The sequence below is a fragment of the Pristiophorus japonicus genome, unplaced genomic scaffold, assembly GCF_044704955.1.
Source record: "Pristiophorus japonicus isolate sPriJap1 unplaced genomic scaffold, sPriJap1.hap1 HAP1_SCAFFOLD_618, whole genome shotgun sequence".
NCBI lineage: Eukaryota > Metazoa > Chordata > Chondrichthyes > Pristiophoridae > Pristiophorus > Pristiophorus japonicus.
This window is the reverse complement of record NW_027254529.1, coordinates 105,189-125,750: the sequence shown is the minus strand read 5'-3', so window position 1 is coordinate 125,750 and position 20,562 is coordinate 105,189. Positions and strand designations below refer to the sequence as shown.

At 46.7% G+C, this 20,562-nt stretch overlaps 1 protein-coding gene across 1 annotated transcript in view; it reads left to right on the top strand.

Annotated features, from left to right (window-relative positions):
• LOC139255590 (uncharacterized) overlaps positions 1-20,562 on the top strand; it is a 141,724-nt gene that overhangs the window by 37,119 nt on the left and 84,043 nt on the right. Inside the window, exon 6 of the mRNA XM_070873956.1 lies at positions 844-945. Within this exon, the coding sequence (XP_070730057.1) occupies positions 844-945 (102 nt within the window). The remainder of the gene's footprint in view (positions 1-843; positions 946-20,562) is intronic.

Genomic DNA, 20,562 nt, shown 5'->3' with positions numbered 1-20,562 from the left:
TTGGGACACTGGGCTTCATCGTATGAGTTAAGAGTGCTAAAGGAAGGGAAGTATGCTTGCAGATATAGTTTGCAGTGTTGCATTCAGTTTTGGACGCTTCACCTTGGAAAGGATATTGACCTTGGGATCTGGTGATGGTTCTTCGGGTTGACAATTGAGATGAATTGGAAAAATAATTAAAGGGGAAAATTTGAGGGCTATGAGGGAAGAGCAGGGGAGTGGGCCTAATTGTATAGCTCCTCATAGAGCCGGTACAGGCACGATGGACCAAATGTCCTCCTTCTGTGTTGTATCATTCTATGATTTAATGCAGAATTAATTGAGCTATTTAATATACAAATAAATGCTTGACACCTAGGGGTACTAAGGGATATGGAGAAAGGACAAGGAATTGGGGTTAAAAAGATGAAAAGCTGCCATGACTAATAAATATTCAATGGGGCGAAGGTCTATTCATCGTTCCCAACTTCCAACATTACTATTTTAAAAAAGGACTTGATCCAAGTATTAATGATAGATGGAAAGATGAAGAAATAGGGATCATATAATACTGTAACATATTCTGTGTTACTGCTCTAGTACATGTTAAACTGATGTTTGAATGTATAATAGGGCTCTCTCCATAATCAGATATTCTATGTGAGGACCGGTGGTCACAAGGAATCCTGGTCAGGAAATTTTCGGAGCTCAACTCCTGATTTCCACCCATTAATTTAAATGAATGGACACTCAGGCTGCAGGCTCATGATTTCCCAACCAACGCTCCCTACAAACATTGCAACTCGAAGGGAGCACCCAGTTGATGAATCAGCCATAATATGTTCTCCTCCTATGTTTTCAAAGCTGAGAGAAGATCTTGAGAAACTAAAAGAAAATGAAAAAGAAGAAGTCTTTCAGAAAATGATTGCAAATTGCAAGCGGACATCATCATCATCTGATTTGAAGGTAAGTGCTTCATGACTGCCCATTTTCTGTATTCATAATATCGACTAAATTGCAAATCATTTGCAATAGCAAAATAAAGCATTCTGGCTGGCTATAATTTATACATAAAGCCGTAAAATTAAGTAGTGTGAATACTAGAGTATGAATACATTAAATATTTGTACACTAATAGTCACTGTGTGCAGTTCTGGTCATCACATTACAGGAAAGATGTGATTGCACTGGAAAGGGTGCAGAGGAGATTTACCAGAGTGTTGACTGGACTAGTGAATTTTAGATATGAGGAAAGATTTGAGATGTTGGGCCTGTTTTCTTTGGAACAGAGGAGGCTGATGGGAGACCTGATGGAGGTGTATAAAATTATGAGGGGTCTGGATAGAGTGGATAGGAAGGACCTGTGTCCCTTGGCAGAGGGGTCAACAACCAGGGGGCATAGATTTAAAGTCATTGGGGGGAGGTTTAGAAGAGATAGGAGAGGAAATTTCTTCACCCAGAGAGTGGTGCGGATCTGGAACTCACTGCCTGAAAGGGTGGTAGAGGCAGAAAGCTTCACCACATTTAAAAAATACCTGGATATGCACTCAAAGTGCCGTAACCTACAAGGCTGGAAAGCGGGATTAGGCTGGATAGCACTTGGTCGGCCGGCGCGGATGCGATGGGCCGAAATGGCCTCCTTCCGTGCTGTAAATTTCTATGTTTCTGTGGGCCCGAGTTTGGTGAATGTACCACTGGCTGCCACCGAGTTTTCTTGGCGGTCTTCCTGTTTTTTCAACACTCTCCCCTCTGACCGAGTTGGTCAGGTCCTCATGCCAGCAGGGAGAGAAGTCCGCTGGGGAGCATCCGTTGGCGTGCGGCGCCGCCAAAAGTCCTCTTGCCCACTCCCTCCCGAGATTGGTCTGGGCGGTCTTTCACTCCAGCAGCAGAGACCGCCACGTGGAGGCAGGTCTTACCTGAATGGTAAGTATGAAGACCTGCAAGAAAAGGTTAGTGAAATGGTTTTCTTCATTTCTTTTGCAACGATTTTGTTGAATGGGGTCCTCTGAAGGATTTGTAATAGTTCCTTTTTAATTTGTTGAACATTTTTTTTTCAGCTCCCCCCCCCCCCCCCCCCCCCCCGCCCCCCCTCCCTGGGCCCGACTCTATCCTCGGCGTTGCTTTGCCGAGGATCGCATTTGCCACCCAGATTCGGTGTATAATGCCCGTTTTTACGGCTTGGCGTTTTTTTTTCTATCAAACTTCTGCCCAAAGTTCCATCAGGATCATGGTGATCCTTTCGACGGTACATGGGTGGACCAAACTTGGGCCCTATGATTCTATGAATCCAGCCTGCCCAGCCAGTGGGTCAACATGAAGAAGGAGAGGAAAATGAAGAAGAAACATTGTTACTCAATTTCACACTTCTAGTCACCAGCTCAGATACTGTGGGGCCGAAATTTCCCCTCGCCCAAAACCGGGCGCATGCACCGCATTTGAGTGTCTGGTACTGCTGATATGGATGGGGTGGCATTAAGATAGAGATTCGGCTTATTTGGGCCAGAAATGGAGTGGAATGGTAATGCCTGGTGGTAAGGGCTGCTTTTAGCGGTGTGGCTGCGGAGTGGCGTTTGTACCGCAAAATTCCCCTCCTATCCATTTAATGCTAATGATCATGCTAACGATGCAGCTGCTCCCTGGCCTTAAAGGACAGGCTTTGCAGCTGTGTCTTGAGTTCATTTTGACCCGCATCCGAGGAGATGGCTGCAAGGGGAGATTTGAGCAGGGGGAGGCGCTTCAGTGACGCAGAACTCGAGACTCTAATCGAAGCTGTGGAGGGAAGGAGGTGGCTATTCTTCCCTGAAAGTGGTGGGAGACCAACTCGAGGTGTCTTCACTGAAGCCTGGAGGGAGATAACGGAGGAGGTTTCGGGGACGTTCATTACCAGCAGACCCCCAGCCAATGCAGGAAAAGGCTAACCGACCTTATTCAGTTGATGAAAGTGAGTACATGTTCCCCTAACTCCTCACATTACATCTGCCGCACTCTCCTTCACCTTAACTTGTTTCTCACCAACACTACTTAGTAGCTGAAGTGCCTGTTGATTGCTAGGCCTGTATGTGTACACACTCACAATGGAGGATGCCATACATCTGAGATTCACAGCTGCATTTAATGGACCCACACTTGCACTCATTGCCAAGGCCTCGGGAAACTGAGACTTACCAATCCTTCATTGCTTTCAAGGCCAAGGTGGCACAAAACCACGCGACCAATAAGACACTGGGGGGCGAATCCCAAAATGTGCTGCTCACAGATTTTGAGCAGAGGGTGCAGCGGCTAGTGGGCGCACACATTGGTCTCCCTGTGGCTGCTGGTTGCTCCGATGGCGCTCGGGGCTGCGTGGGTTAGTGACTGTAATGCCATCTCTCCCTCACAGTGCAATGGCCTACTTGACTGTTGCTTATACTTCTGTGAAAGCTGCTTGCTGCATGATGCAATGCAGCTCCTCACCCTCATGGCGCCCCTTCTCCCTTTTATGCTTGCAGATGATAACCCCAGTGTCATCATGAGCGATACAGACACCCTTGACTCAACTGGCAGCCACAGTGAGGAGGAGACACTTGACACCCTCGATGATCTTGGCAGCGTGTCGGATGAGGGAGATGGAGAGGGGGAGAGCTCTGCCAGCAACAGTGCATCTCTGCTTCCTACAGTCCCACGCACCAGCTCAGATACTGGGAGTCCGCGATCGGGTAACATAGATTTAGCAGAGGGGTCTGCACTGGATGAAGCACCGGGACCTTGTGGGCTACAACATCTTGAAGGGCCAAGAAACATAGAAACATAGAAAATAGGTGCAGGAGTAGGCCATTTGGCCTTTCGAGCCTGCACCACAATTCAATATGATCATTGCTGATCATGTACTTCAGTACCCCATTCCTGCTTTCCATATCCCTTGATCCCTTTAGTAGTAAGAGCCACATCTAACTCCCTTTTGAATATATCCAATGAACTGGCATCAACAACTTTCTGTGGTAGAGAATTCCACAGGTTAACAATTCTCTGAGTGAAGAAGTTACTCCTCATCTCGGTCCTAAATGGCTTATCCCTTATCCTTAGACTGTGACCTCTGGTTCTGGACTTCCCCAACATGGTGAACATTCTTCCTGCATCTAGAATTTTATATGTTTCTATGAGATCCCCTCTCATTATTCTAAATTCCTTTGAATATAAGCCTAGTCGATCCAGTCATTCTTCATATGTCAGTCCTGTCATTCCGGGAATCAGTCTGGTGAACCTTTGCTGCACTCCCTCAATAGCAAGAATGTCCTTCCTCAGATTAGGAGACCAAAACTGTACACAAAATTCAAGGTATGGCCTCACCAAGGCCCTGTAAAAACTGTAGTAAGACCTCCCTGCTGCTATACTCAAATCCTCTCGCTATGAAGGCCAACATGCCATTTGCCTTCTTCACTGCCTGCTGTACCTGTATGCCAACTTTCAATGACTGATGCACCATGACACCCAGGTCTCGTTGCACCTCCCCTTTTACTAATCTGCTACCATTCAGATAATAACCTGCCTTCCTGTTTTTACCACCAAAGTAGATAACCTCACATTTATCTATATTATACCGCACCTGCCATGTATTTGCCCACTCACCTAACCTGTCCAAGTCAACCTGCAGCCTCTTAGCATCCTCCTCACAGCTCACACTGCCACCCAGCTTAGTGTCATCTGCAAACTTGGAGATATTACATTCAATTCCTTCATCTAAATCATTAATGTATATTATAAATAGCTGGGGTCCCAGCACTGAATCTTGCGGTACCCCACTAGTCACTGCCTGCCATTCTGAAAAGGACTCGTTTATTCCGACTGTTTGCTTCCTGTCTGCCAACCAGTTCTTTATCCACGTCAGTACATTACCCCTAATACCATGTGCTTTAATTTTGCACACTAATCTCTTGTGTGGGACCTTGTCAAAAGCCTTTTGAAAGTCTAAATATACGTCATCCACTGGTTCTCCCTTGTCCACTCTACTAGTTACTTCCTCAAAAAATTCTAGAAGATTTGTCAAGCATGATTTCCCTTTCATAAATCCATGCTGACTTGGACCAATCCTGTCACTGCTTTCCAAATGCACTGCTATTTCATCTTTAATAATTCATTCCAACATTTTCCCCACCACCGATGTCAGACTGACCGGCCTATGACAGCCTCGGGTGCCATCTCTCCGGGGAGGCGAGTGCGCTGCTGAGTCCTGATGACGAGGGCTCAGACGAGCCGATCGATGTTGGGGCTTATGAACAAAGGGTGGGGGCCATGCATTCCAAGCTCTTGGCAGCAATGCAAGGGGTGCCCGAGAGGCTGTTGCAAATGGTGAGGAGCATGGAGGAGTGCGCCTCCTGCATTGTGGACAGCTCTGCGCACACCATTGGGACCATCATTGCCAGTGTGTAGATGATGGCGGAATCCCAGAGTGACCGTGCGGATCCAGCTGTGATGATGCATCTCTTGACCGAGGTGACAGCTGCCATTGCAGCACAGGTGCGAGGGAATGAGCATGGCTGTGCTTCTTTGGACAGGATGGCTGCTGCTCTGGAAGCTCAGAATGCTCTCATGCACTCTGGGCAACAGGGCACGGAGCATCTTAGTGCTGTCGTCTCTGATGGCTTCCAGAGTGTGGCTGCTCTCATGCAGTCTCACTGCTGCCATTGCGGCTGGGTCCACCACGGTTTGATAGGGGACCTAATGGTGCCACCACACCCCGCCGACCTGAGCTCCAGCAGCTTGATGGGGTAGGTGGGGGCTGCTGCCCTGGGGGAGGCGCTGGCTCCTCGGACCAGGATACTGATATGGGCTTTCTGGTTCATAGCAGTACTGAGCCGTGACCTGCCACTCCGCAATTGCTGCCATCCATGGAATCGCTCAGTCACTTCCGACTGAAGACACAGTCTTCAGCCGCCCTTCCAAGGCCAGAGCTGGTCGAGGGCATCCGAGAAGGACATGTGTAGCTTCCTCTACAGACACATAGCAGCCTTCCCAAAGCCATGAGGCAGCCACAGTGGAGACTCTGCAGTGTAGTGTAAGGATAGGTCTGCTTAAGAGCAGTTATAGGGAGTTGCATAAGGGTAGTAATTAATTATGGAAACCCATTTTTTGAGTTCTAATAAATCTTTATTTAGTTTTTGGAATTTGTGGTCTCTCATTTTACTGTGCGGGAATGATATGTGAGAAGGCTCACAGGTTGGCCCATGGACATGGCCAGATGAGGTGGCATTGTGCTTCGCTTGCAGGCTCACGATGGCGACGCCACCTACTGCCTGGCTGCCCACCTGCATCCTGGTCCTCCTCCTCCACAGGTGCAACTGCTTCCTCGTCTTCCGATGGCTGCGCCCTCATAATGGCCAGGTTGTGGAGCATGCAGCAGATCACCACGAATATGGAGACATGCTCAGGCGAGTACTGCAGCACCCCACCCCCCCCCCCCCCCCCCCCCCGAGCAGTCCAGGCAATGGAACCTCTGCTTGAGAATGCCAATAGAGTGTTCGATGATTGTCAGACTCTCAGTGTACATGAGCTGCCCATCAGTTCTCGGGTTGTGCAGAGGAGTCATGAGCCAAGTGCTCAGTACGTAGCCCTTGTCACCGAGGAGCCAGCCGCAATCTTCATTGGGACCAGTGAAGAGGCGTGGCACACTGCTCTGGTGCAGTATGAAAGAGTCACGGCTGCTGCCAGGAAACGGGCCATCCACTTGCAGAATCTTGCGGTTGTGGTCGCAAACGAGTTGAACATTGAGGGAGAGGAAGCCCTTGCGGTTTCTGAATTGTGTGAGAGTTTGTTGGGGTGCCCTGAGAGCGACATTGTTGCAATCAATGATCCCCTGGACCCTGGGGAAGCCCACAATGTGCAGAAATGCAGTCTGCTGTGCCAATTGCTTGTCCCTGGTCATAGGGAAGGAGATGTAGTCAGCCCCCCTCCTATACAGAGCATCTGTGACTTCCCGTATCACTGTGAAGGCTTCAAACTGCGAGATGTTGCACATGTCCGCTGTGTCAGCTTGGAAGGATGCAGTCGCATAAAAGTTGAGGGCGATAGTCGCCTTGGATGCCACACTCAGGGCTGTCCTCACCCATGTTTGGGTCTCCAATTCTGCCTGCAGGAGATTACAGAGCTCAGTCACGACGTCCTTCTGGAAACTCAGTTTGTGTAGGCACTGATCATCATTCATATCAGTGTATGAGAATTTCTGGCTGAAGACCCTTTCTCGATATGGCCTGTCGCCCCCACACCTGTGTGGCCATCTTGCTCTGTGAGGTGACTCATTGGCTTCTCCCTGCTGCTCTGCTGGCTCCTCCACCTCTGCAGGCTGCTGCTGCCCAGCATCTATCTCCGCTGCAGGCTGCCTCCTGGCCTGCTGGCTCAGTATCTGGTGTGGGGGGTCCGTGTACCTCGCTCTCCTGCTGAGGGGACACCCTTGCTGAGGGCCTTCCTGTGGCAGCTCTCTGGCCTCCCCTCTGTGGCCATCTCCCTGGCCCTCTCCGTGCTGGGCTGCAGTGATACCTGTGAACCTTGCCCGCCTGCCTCTGCAGCCGTTGCCCCCAGCGCCGCCTTCTCCTCTGTGCCTCTGCAGCATGCACAATGTGCAGGAAGCGTTGGCCTGTCAGCACTGCCTCCATTTCAAATCTCTCCACAAGCCCAGCCTCCTCGAAGTAGCCTCCATGTTCTGCATGTGGAAGGCGCCTCCAGCACTCGCAAAGCAGTATCCTTGCACTGCTAGTGAAAGAAAGCGAAAAAGTCGGCGACACAAAATCGACTGAAAGCAACATACCTTTAAGGCACTCTGGCGGCGTGCATCAGAAACTATGCACCACCCGAAAAACCAACTCTTGGCACCGCCCAGCGGTGGGATGCCTCAGTGGTGGGAAAATTATTGGAAAAAATCCTGAAAGATAGGATAAATCTACATTTGGAAAGTCAAGGATTAATTGGGGACAGTCAGCACAGATTTGTTCAGGGAAGATCGTGTTTGACTAACCTGATTGAATTTTTTGAGGAGGTAACCAAGAGGGTCGATGAGGGTAGTGCGTACGATGTAGTGTATATGGACTTTAGCAAGGCTTTTGATAAGGACCCACATGGTAGACTGGTCATGAAGGTTAAAGCCCATGGGATCCAGGGCAAAGTGGCATGTTGGATCCAAAATTGGCTTGGAGGTAGGAAGCAAAGGGCAATGATTGATAGATGCTTTTGTGACTGGAAGGATGTTTCCAGTGGGGTTCCGCAGGGCTCAGTACTGGGTCCGTTGCTTTTTGTGGTATATATAAACAATTTAGATTTAATATAGGGAGTATGATTAAGAAGTTCGCAGATGACACTAAAATTGGCTGTGTGGTTGATAATGATAAAGTCATGGGCTGCAGGAGGATATCAATGTGCTGGTCAGGTGGGCAGAGCAGTGGCAAATGGCATTTAATTCAGAGAAGTGTGATGTGTGAGCCCACTTTGGGAAGGATAATAAGGAAACGGTATATACAATAAGCAGCAGGCCATTTAATAGTGTAGATTAACAAAGGGACCTTGGAGTGCTTGTCCACAGGTCCCTGAAAGTAGCAGGCCAGTTGGATAAGGTGGTCAAGAAGACATACGGAATGCTTGCCTTTATTGGCCGAGGCATAGAATATAAGAGCAGGAAGGTTATGCTTAAATTGTATAATACTTTGGTTAGGGCACAGCTGGAGTGCTGCGTGCATGTTGCCGTATTAGAGGAACGACGTGATTATACTAGAGAGGGTGCAGAGGAGATTTACTAGGATGCTGCCTGGAATGAAGAATCTTAGTTATGAGGACAGATTGGATAGGCTGGGTTTGTTCTCATTGGGACAGAGGAGGTTGAGAGGAGACCTCATTGAGGTGTACAAAATATTGAGGGGCCTGGACATAGTGGATAGCAAGGGCCTATTTCCATTGGTGGAGGGGTCTATTATGAGGGGGCATAGTTTTAAGGTGGTTGGTGGAAGGTTTACAGGGGATTTGAGGGGGGGGCTCTTTTACACAGAGTGTTGTGGGGATCTGGAACTCGCTGCCTGGAAGAGTGGTGGATGCAGAAACACTCACCACTCCCATAAGGGGAGTATTTTCTAGTTGGGGAAGATTTAAACTAGTAGGACAGGGGGATGGGAACCTACACAGGGAGACAGGGGGAAGTAAAATGGGGTCAGAAGCAAAAGGTATAAAGGAGAAAAATAGAAGTGGAAGGCAGAAAAATCAAAGGCAAAAATCAAAAAGGGCCACATTACAACATAATTCTAAAAGGACAAAGAGTGTTAAAAAAACAAGCCTGAAGGCTCTGTGTCTCAATGTGAGGAGCATTCGTAATAAGTTGGATGAATTAACTGCGCAGATAGCTGTTAACGGATATGATGTAATTAGGATTTCGGAGACATGGCTCCAGAGTGACCAAGGCTGGGAACTCAACATCCAAGGGTATTCAATATTCAGGAAAGATAGACTGAAAGGAAAAAAAGGTGGGGTAGCGTTGCTGGTTAAAGAGGAGATTAACGCAATAGTAAGGAAGGACATTAGCGTGGCTGAGGTGGAATCTGTATGGGTAGAGCTGCGGAGCACCAAAAGGCAGAAAATGCTCATGGGAGTTGTGTACAGACCACCAAACAATAGTAGGGAGGTTGGGGACAGCATCAAACAAGAAATTAGGAATGCATGCAATAAAGGTACAGCAGTTATCATGGGTGACTTTAATCTACATACAGATTGGGCTAAACAAACTGGTAGCAATACGGTGGAGGAGGATTTCCTGCAGTGTATACGGCATAGTTTTCTAGACCAATATGTCGAGGAACCAACTCGAGAGCTGGCCATTCTAGACTGGGTGTTGTGTAATGAGAGAGGATTAATTAGCAATCTTGTTGTGCGAGACCCATTGGGGAAGAGTGACCATAATATGGTAGAATTCTTCATTAAGATGGCGAGTGATACAGTTAATTCAGAGTCTCGAGTCCTGAACTTAAATATAGGTAACTTCGACGGTATGGGGCGTGAATTGGCTAGAATAGACTGGTGAATGATACTTAAAGGGTTGACGGTAGTTGATAAGCAATGGCAGACATTTAAAGATCACTTGGATGAACTTTAACAATTGTACATCCCTGTCTGGCGTAAAAATAAAAAGGGGAAGGTGGCTCAACTGTGGCTAACATAGGAAATTAGGGATAGTGTTAAATCCAAGGAAGAGGCATATAAATTGGCCCAAAAAAACAGCAAACCTGAGAACTGAGAGAAATTTAGAATTCAGCAGAGCAGGACAAATGGTTTAATTAGGAGGGGGATATTAGAATATGAGAGTAAGCTTGCAGGGAACATAAAAACTGACTGCAAAAGCTTTTACAGATACGTGAAAAGAAAAAGATTAGTGAAGACAAATGTGGGTCCCTTGCAGTCAGAATCAGTCGAATTTATAATGGGGAACAAAGAAGTGGCAGACCAATTGAACTAATATTGGTACTGTCTTCACCAAGGAAGAAACAAATAACCTTCTGGAAATACTAGGGGACCGAGGATCTAACGAGAAGAATTCACTCTCGCGTTGATTCACTCACGGATTGATTCACTCTCTCATTCATTCACTCTCGGATTGACTCACTTTCGGATTGATTCAGTCTCACATTAATTCACTCCAACATTGACTCGCTCTCGGATTGACTCGCTCTCGGATTGACTCGCTCTCGCATTGACTCGCTCTCGCATTGACTCGCTCTCGCATTGACTCGCTCTCGCATTGACTCGCTCTCGCATTGACTCGCTCTCGCATTGAATCGCTCTAGCATTGATTCGCTCTCGCATTGATTCGCTCTAGCATTGATTCGCTCTCGCATTGATTCGCTCTCGCATTGATTCGCTCTCGCATTGACTCGCTCTCGGATTGATTCGCTCTCGCATTGAGTCACTCTCGCATTGAGTCACTCTCGCATTGAGTCACTCGCATTGAGTCACTCTCGCATTGAGTCACTCTCGCATTGAGTCACTCTCGCATTGAGTCACTCTCGGTTTCATTCGCTCTCGCATTGATTCGCTCTCGCATTGATTCGCTCTCGGATGGATTCGCTCTCGCATTGATTCCCTCTCGGATGGATTCCCTCTCGGATGGATTCCCTCTCGGATGGATTCCCTCTCGGATTGATTCCCTCTCGGATTGATTCCCTCTCGGTTTGATTCACTCTCGGATTGATTCACTCTCGGATTGATTCACTCTCGGATTGAGTCACTCTCGCATTGATTCACTCTCTGATTGATTCACTCTCGCATTCATTTACACTCAAATTGAATCACTCGGATTGCTTCACTCTGGGATTGCTTCACTCTGGGATTGATTCGCTCTCGCATTGATTCGCTCTCCCATTGATTCGCTCTCGCATTGATTCGCTCTCGCATTGATTCGCTCTCGGATTGATTCGCTCTCGGATTGATTCGCTCTCGGATTGATTCGCTCTCCCATTGATTCGCTCTCCCATTGATTCGCTCTCCTATTGAGTCACGCTCAGATTGAGTCACGCTCAGATTGATTTGCTCTCAGAATTGAGGGATCTAGGAAAGAGATCAAAATGTAGGACATCTAAGGTACTAATCTCCAGGTTACTCCCAGTGCCATGTGATAGTGAGTACAGGAATAGGTGCATGGAGCAGATGAATGACTGGCTGCAGAGATGGTGCAGGAGGGAGCGCTTTATATTCCTGAGGCATTGGCGCCATTTCTGGTGGAGATGGGACCTGTACAAGCCGGACGGTTTGCATCCCAACAGAGCCAGGACCAATATCCTCGCGTGCGAGTTTGCTCGTGCTGTTGAGGAGGGTTTAAACTAGCTGCGAATAGATTCAGAAGGGAGAGAAGCAAAGCTGGAAATAGAAGGCAGAAAAGCATATTTGGAAGGCAGAGGAATCAAAGGCTAAAAATTATACAACAAAGGAGTTTGGAAGTGCTAAATTATATATACTGCAATGCAAGAGTCTGGGGAATAAAGCAGATGAGCTGCAGGCACAGATAGATACTTGGGAGTATGACAATATAGCTATTATTGAGACATGGCTGAAAGAAGGGCAGGAATGGCAGCTCAACATTCCTGGTTACAAGGGTTTTCAGACGAGATAGAGAGGGGCTCGCAGTATTGATTAAAGAAACAATTACAGCTGTAAGGATGGATGATATGTTAGAAAGATCATCAAATAAGGTCATATGGATTGAACTGAAAAACAAAAATGTGGTGATCACACTGCTGGAAGTGTGCTATGCACTCCCAAACAGTCAGAGGGAGATAGAGGAACATATATGTCGTCAAATTTGTCAGAAGTGCAAAAACTTTAGGGCACCAAAAGTAGGGGATACCAACTATCCTATTATTAACAGGGATTGAATTAGTGTGAAGGGTATGGAGGGTGCAGAATACCTAAAATTGCATTCAGGAGAACTTTTTAGCTAGTACTTTTTAGCAAACCCAACAAGGGAGGGGGCGGTTCTGGATTTAGTTTTAGGGAATGAAGCTGGGCAGGTGGAAGGGGTATCAGTGGGAGAGCATTTTGGTGCGAGTGATCATAATTCAGTTAGATTTAGGGTAGCTATGGAAAAGAACAAAGATAGACCAGGAATAAAAGTTCTCAATTGGGGAAAAGACAATTTTACTACGTTGAAACATAGAAACAGAAATTAGGTGCAGGAGCAGGCCATTCGGCCCTTCGAGCCTGCACCCCCATTCAATAAGATCATGGCTGATCATTCAACCTCAGTACCCCATTCCTGCTTTCTCTTCATACCCCTTGATCCCTTTGGCCGTAAGGGCCATATCTAACTCCCTTTTGAATATATCTAACAAACTGGCCTCAACAACTTTCTGCGGTGGAGAATTCCACAGGTTAACCACTCTCTGAGTGAAGAAGTTTCTTCTCATCTCGGTCCTAAATGGCTTACCCCTTATTCTTAGACTGTGACCCCTTGTTCTGGAACTCCTCAGCAATGGTATAACATTCTTCCTGCCTCTCACTTGTCCAATCTCATCAGAATTTTATATGTTTCTATGAAATCCCCTCTCATTCTTTTAAACTCCAGTGGATACAAGCCCAGTTGATCCAATCTCTCCTCATATGTCAGTCCTGCCATCCCGGGAACCAGTCTGGTGAACCTTTGCTGTACTCCCTCAATAGCAAGAACATCCTTCCTCAGATTAGGAGACCAAAACTGAACACAATATTCTAGGTGTGGCCTCACCAAGGCTCTGTACAACTGCAGTAAGACCTCCCTGCTCCTATACTCAAATCCTGTAGCTATGAAGGCCAACATGCCATTTGACTTCTTCACTGCCTGCTGTACCTGCATGCCAACCTTCAATAACTGATGTACCATGACACCCAGGTCTTGTTGCACCTCCCCTTTTCCTAATCTGTCACCATTCAGATAATATTCTGTCTTCCTGTTTTTGTCACCAAAGTGGATAACCTCACATTTATCCACATTATACTGCATCTGCCATGCATTTGCCCACTCACCGAACCTGTCCAAGTCAACCTGCAGCCTCTTAGCGTCCTCCTCACAACTCACACTGCCACCCAGCTTGGTGCCATCTGCAAACCTGGAGATATTACATTCAATTTCTTCATTTAATCATTGATGTATATTGTAAAGAGCTGGGGTCCCAGCACTGAACCCTGCGGCACCCCACTAGTCACTGCCTGCCATTCTATTCGACTCTCTGCTTCCTGTCTGCCAACCAGTTTTCTATCCACGTCAATACATTACCCCCAATACCATGTGCTTTAATTTTGCACACTAATCTCTTGTGTGGGACATTGTCAAAAGCCTTTTGAAAGTCCAAATACACCACATCCACTGGTTCTTCCTTGTCCACTTTACTAGTTACATCCTCAAAAAACTCTCGAAGATTTGTCAAGCATGATTTCCCTTTCATAAATCCATGCTGACTTGGACCGATCCTGTCACTGCTTTCCAAATGCGCTGCTATTTCATCTTTAATAATTGATTCCAACATTTTCCCCACCACCGGATGTCAGGCTAACCGGCCAATAATTCCTTGTTTTCTCTCTCCCTCCTTTTTTAAAAAGTGGTGTTACATTAGTTACACTCCAGTCCATAGGAACTGATCCAGAATCAATCGAATGTTGGAAAATGATGACCAATGCATCCACTATTTCTAGAGCCACTTCCTAAGGCTGCCTCCCAGAGTACTTATCAGGCCCTGGGGATTTATCGGCCTTCAATCCCATCAATTTCCCAAACACAATTTCATGACTAATAAGGATTTCCTTCAGTTCCTCCTTTTCGCTCGACCCTCGAACCCCTAGTACTTCCGAAAGGTTATTTGTGTCTTCCTTCCTGAAGACAGATCCAAAGTAGTTGTTCAATTGGTCTGCCATTTCTTTGTTCCCCATTATAAATTCACCTGATTCTGACTGCGAAGGACCTTCGTTGGTTTTCACTAATCTTTTTCTCTTCACATATCTAATAGAAGCTTTTGCAGTCAGTTTTTATGTTCCGTGCAAGCTTCCTCTCATACTCTATTTTCCCCCTCCTAGTTAGACCCTTTGTCCTCCTCTGCTGAATTCTAAATTTCTCCCAGTCCTCAGATTTTCTGCTTTATTTGGCCAATTTATATGCCTCTTCCTTGGATTTAACACTATCCCTAATTTCCCTCGTTGGCCATGGTTAAGCTACCTTCCCCGTTTTACTTTTACTCCAGACAGGAATGTACAATTGTTGAAGTTCATCCATGTTTTCTATAAATGTCTGTCATTGCCTATCCACTGTCAACCCTTTAAGTATCATTTGCCAGGTCTATCCTAACCAATTCATTCTCATACCATCAAGATGTGATTGAGCCAAGGTGGATTGGAAACAGCTTCATGAAGGTAATTCAGTATCAGAGGCATTCAAGAAGAAGATCCTGAGGATTCGGAGCAAGTATGCTCCCTTAAAGAAAAAGGATGAGATTAACAAATCTAGAGCTCCCTGGATGTCAAGGGGCATACAGGGTGGGATAAAGAGGCTTATGCCAGATACTAAGGGCTCAGTACTGCAGAAAACCTCGAGGAATATAGAAAGTGCAGGGGTAAAATTAAAAAGAAAATTAGGAGAGCCCATGAAAAAATATTGGCATGTGAAATCAAGTAAAACCCAAAGATGTTTTATAAATACATTAAGAGCAAGAGGATAACTAAAGAAAGAGTAGGGCCTTTTAGATACCATGATGGAGTATGTGGAGGCGGAAGACGTGGGTCTGCTTCTTAATGAATACTTTGCATCCGTTTTCACAAAAAAGATGAGTGATGCAGACATTGCAATCAGGGAGATGGAGTGTGAAATATTAGATGAAATAAACATAGTGAAAAAGGAAGTATTAAAGCATCTTTTAAAGTCGATAAATCTCCAGGCCCAGATGAAATGTATCTCAGGCTGTTAAGAGAAGCAAGAGAGACTCTGACCATCATTTTCCAATCCTCTCTGGCTACAGGTGCGGTGCCAGAGGACTGGAGGATTGCTAACATTGTACCATTGTTGAAAAAGGGAGAAAGGGATAGACCGAGTAATTACAGGCCAGTCAGCCTAACTTCGATGATGGGAAAATTATTGCAAAAATTTCTGAGGGACAGAATAAATCTTCATTTAGAAAGACATGGATTAATCAAGGACAGTCAGAATGGATTTGTTCAGGGAAGGTCGTGTTTGACTAACTTGATTGAATTTTTTAAGGTAGTAACAAGGAGGGTCGATGAGGGTGGTGCATTCGATGTAGTATATATGGATTTTAGCAATATTTTTGATAAGGTCCCACATGGCAGACTAGTCACGAAAGTAAAAGCTCATGGGATCCAAGGCAAAGTGGCAAGTTGGATCCAAAATTGGCTTATAAGTAGGAAGCAAAGGGTAATGGTTGATGGGTGTTCTTGTGACTGGAAGGATTTTTCCAGTGGGGTTCCATAGGGCTTAGTACAAGGTCACATTCTTTTTTGGTATATATTAATGATTTAGACTTGAATGTTGGGGATATGGTTAAGAAGATAATACAAAAATTAGCCGTGCGGTTGATAATGAAGTAGAAAGTTGCAGACTGCAGGAAGATATCAATGAACTGATCAGGTGGGTAGAACAGTGGCAAATGGAATTCAATACAGAGATATGTAAGATTTGGGGAGGGCTAACAAGGGAATACACATTAAGTGGTAGGACACTGAGAAGTATAGAGGAACAAGGTGACCTTGGAGTGCATGCCCACAGATCCCTGACAGTAGCAGGATAGGTAGATAAGGTGGTGAAGAAGGCATACAAGATAATTGCCTTTATTAGCTAAGCTATAGAATATAAGAGCAGGGAAGTTATGCTAGAACTGTATAAAACACTAGTTAGGCCACAGCTAAAGTACTGTGTGTAGTTCTGGTCACGACATAACAGGAAAGATGTGATTGCACTAGAAAGGGTACAGAGGAGATTTACGAGGATGTTGCCTGACTGGAGAATTTTAGCTATGAGGAAAGATTGGATAGGCTGGGTTTGATTTATTTAGAACAGAGAAGGCTGAGTGAAGACCTCATTGAGGTGTGTAAAATTATGAGGGGCCTGGATAGAGTGGATAGGAAGGACTTATTTCCCTTAGCAAAAGGGTCAACAACCAGGGTGCATAGATTTAAAGTAATTGGTATGAGGTTTCGCGGGAATTTGAAGGGAAAGATTTTCGTCCAAGGATGGTAGTGGTCTGGAACTCACTGCCTGAAAGAGTAGTAGAGCCAGACACCCTCTCCACATTTAAAAAGTACTTGGATATGCACTTGAAGTGCTGTAACCTACAAGGTTTCGACCAAGTGTTGGAAAGTGGGATTAGGCTGAATAGCTCTTTGTCGGCCAGCATGGACACAATGGCCTCCTTCTGTGCTGTAAATTTCTATGATTCTAGTAGTCGTAGTAGTACATCTATCATTGTACGGCAGAGAATAAGGCTGAGTAAATGTTCTCTGGATGCTGAAAGCCTAGGTATGACTGGAAGGATGGAGCAGAGGAAAGGCTGGATAGGGCAGCAAACATGTAGGCCCTGAAATTCCAGCCTCTCCGGGTCCGTACGGAGTTTCTACAGACCCGGGAAGGCATCGGAAAAAATGGTTTTCAGCGCACAATGTGCATGCGCTGAAAACTGGCTTTTCTGATCTCACGCATATCTGGAGCGAGGACATTTGCAAGGGCAAGGTTGCGGGATTTACCCATATCTTACCCAGCAAATGTCCTCAAAATTCTTGCGCCTGATAAAAGTAGGTGCATCGCCCACTTTCACAGGCGTAAGAGTTTAAAAACATACAAAAATATAATTAAATTGAATTAAAAAAACACATTTTTAAAAACCCTGCCCACTACATTACATTTATTTTTAGCATAATGAAAAAAACTTTTTAAAAACTCAGGAAAAAAAAAATTCTCACATATTTATTAACTTTAATTTCAATTAATTTTAATTATGTGAGGTGTGTTTTTTTATTTTTTATTACATGTGTTTAGTGTCTTTGTTTTTTTTCTCATTAATAGCAGTGAGAACTCGTAGATACAGAGTTCTCATTGCTATTAATGAGAAAGCTGGAATACAGTACCTGATTGGCTGAGTAGTCACATGTGACTGCACCTTCTGTGTGGGAACCTGGAGGACGGGAAGAGAAGGCCTCCCCACCGGAATCCTAGGCTCCTCCCGGACCACCAGGTAATTTTGTAGAAATGTTTCAGGCTAGAGGCAATTGCCCGCGGGAAGCCTCCGACCCGAATTTCAGGGCCGTAGTGCGTAAGATGCCTGGAACGTGTGTGGTAAGGAGGCTGGTAATAAGAGTGCTGGAAATTGTCTATCAGGCAAGAGCAAGGGCAAGGCCATGAGAGATGGGGTCTGAGAGAAAGGGTGAACTCCTTAATAAATTGGACGGGCTCCACCTCAACCAGGATGGGACCCGTTTCCTAGTGGAAAGGATAAATAGGGAGGCGGGAAAGGCTTTAAATTAGTAAGACTGGGGGAGGGATCTACAAGAAACATAACCAGCCTAAATATAAACAAAACAGAGAGCATAGGAAAGAATAAAGTAAGTTAGGACATTGATGGCAAGGGAATAAACAGAGTTATAGTACAGGGGCTGGATTTTCCTCTAATTTGCGCCTCGTTTCGCGCCCCGGCGGAGGAGTAAATGCTGTTTATGGGTGTGAAACGGCATCCAGGATTTATTGCCCAGCCGGAAGTTTCACCAATGGTTTTGCGGCGGTGCAAAAACCTACTGCTCTACCTTCCAGTTTGTCCGTCATTATCACGTAAATCGTCGTGCAAGGCGGCGCTAGCACCCCGGGTGGAACTTTCAGCCCTCACACCTCATTTAACGACCGCCCCAGGAAACGACTGAAAAAAACAGGCGGACCCAGTGTGCAGCAGGCTCTATTGGCGGCATATTTAAAGGGAGGCTTGAGGATTTTATATCGCAGTTGTCAGTGACTGCCACGGTTGAGCGCAGAACGCTGCATGAGACTAAAGTTTAAAGTCGCACTTTTATGTGACCTCACACGTTGTTTACAAGGTCAGTGAGAGATTTCAATGGGGCCAATACTAGTTTGCCAGCGTAACATACTAGTTGCTGTTGACAGGCGGCTTCAAGCTGGAAGAATGGTTCTTGGCCATGTTGGGCCACGGAATCGAAGAGGTCGCAGATGTTTGGGGAGGAGGCCTTACCCTCACCCATGGGTTTACACGGAACATCGCTCATACCTCCACATCTCTGATGTGCAGTGCGTTAGAAGGCTGCACTTCCTAAAAGAAGTGCTTACAGAGATATGCCAGCTCATCCAGGCAGACCTACAGCCGACCAGCGCCAACAGGACTGTGCTGCCCGTCGAGGTGAAGGTTACAGTGGCGATGGCCTTCTATGCCTCTGGCTCCTTCCAGGCAGGAACAGCAGACATATGCAGCATCTCGCAGCATGCTGCACATTGCTGCATTCGCTAGGTTACAAGGGACTTAGAAACATAGAAAATAGGTGCAGGAGTAGGCCATTCGGCCCTTCGAGCACGCACCAGCATTCAATAAGATTATGACCGATCATTCACCTCAGTACCCCTTTCCTGCTTTCTCTCCATACCCCTTGATCCCTTTAGCCGTAAGGGCCATATCTAACTCCCTCTTGAATATATCCAATGAACTGGCATCAACAACTCGTGGCATTGGTAGCAATCCTGAGATTACTACCTTTGAGGTCCTACTTTTTAATTTAACTCCTAGCTCCCTAAATTCACCTTATAGGACCTCATTCCATTTTTTACCTATATCGTTGGTACCTATATGCACCATGACAACTGGCTGTTCATCCTCCCCCTCCAGAATGTCCTGCAACTGCTCCGAGACATCCTTGACCCTTGCACCAGGGAGGTAACATACCATCCTGCAGTCTCAATTGCAGCCGCAGAAATGTCTATCTATTCCCCTTACAATAGAATTCCCTACCACTATAGTTCTCCCACTCTTTTTCCTGCCCTCCTGTGCAGCAGAGCCACCCACGGTGCCATGGACTTGGCTGTTGCTGCCCTCCCCTGATTAGTCAGCCCCCCCAGCAGTACCCAAAGCAGTGTATCTGTTTTGCAGGGGGATGACCGCAGCGGACCCCTGCACTACCTTCCTTCCACTGCTCTTCCTGTTGGTCTCCCATTCCCTATCTGTCTGTGTAACTTTTACCTGCGGTAAGACCAACTCACTAAACGTGCTATTCACGACATCCTCAGCATCTCGGATGCTCCAGAGTGAATCCACCCGCAGCTCCAGTGCCACAATGCGGTCTGTCAGGAGCTGCAGCAGGATACACTTCCCGCACATGTAGTCGTCAGGGACACTGGAAGCGTCCCTGAGTTCCCACTTAACACAGGAGGAGCATGACACGTGTCCGAGCTATCCTGCCATGACTTAACCCCGAGATCAACTTCATTTGGCAACAACAATGATAATGGTTACCAACTGATAAAGGAAAAGAAAAAGAAAAGCTACTCACCAATCACCAGCCAACCACTTACCCCCTTGGCTGTGACGTCACCTTTCGATTTCTTTCTGTTTCTTTGTTTACCTTCTGCCTCTGCACCAGCTGGCCTCTCCGACGCCTCCCCGGACTCCCGCTGCTTGAACTCCCGCTTCCGCCGACTGTTGGGCCTTTTAAAGTCCTCTCCGATGCCTCCCCGGACTCCCGCTGCTCAAATTCCGACCTCCGCCGACTGTTGGGCCTTTTATAGGCCTCTCCGACGCCTCCCCGGACTCCCGCTGCTCGAACTCCGGCCTCCGCTGACTGTTGGGCCTTTTATAGGCCCCTCTGACGCCTCCCCGGACTCCCGCTGCTCGAACTCCCGCTTCCGCCGACTGTTGGGCCTTTTATAGGCCCCTCTGACGCCTCCCTGGACTCTCGCTGCTCGAACTCCGGCCTCCGCCAACTGTTGGGCCTTTTATAGGCCCCTCTGATGCCTCCCCGGACCCTCGCTGCTCGAACTCTCGCCTCCGCTGATTGTTGGGCCTTTTATAGGCCTCGCTGACGCCTCCCCGGACTCTCGCTGCTTGAACTCCGGCCTCCGCCAAC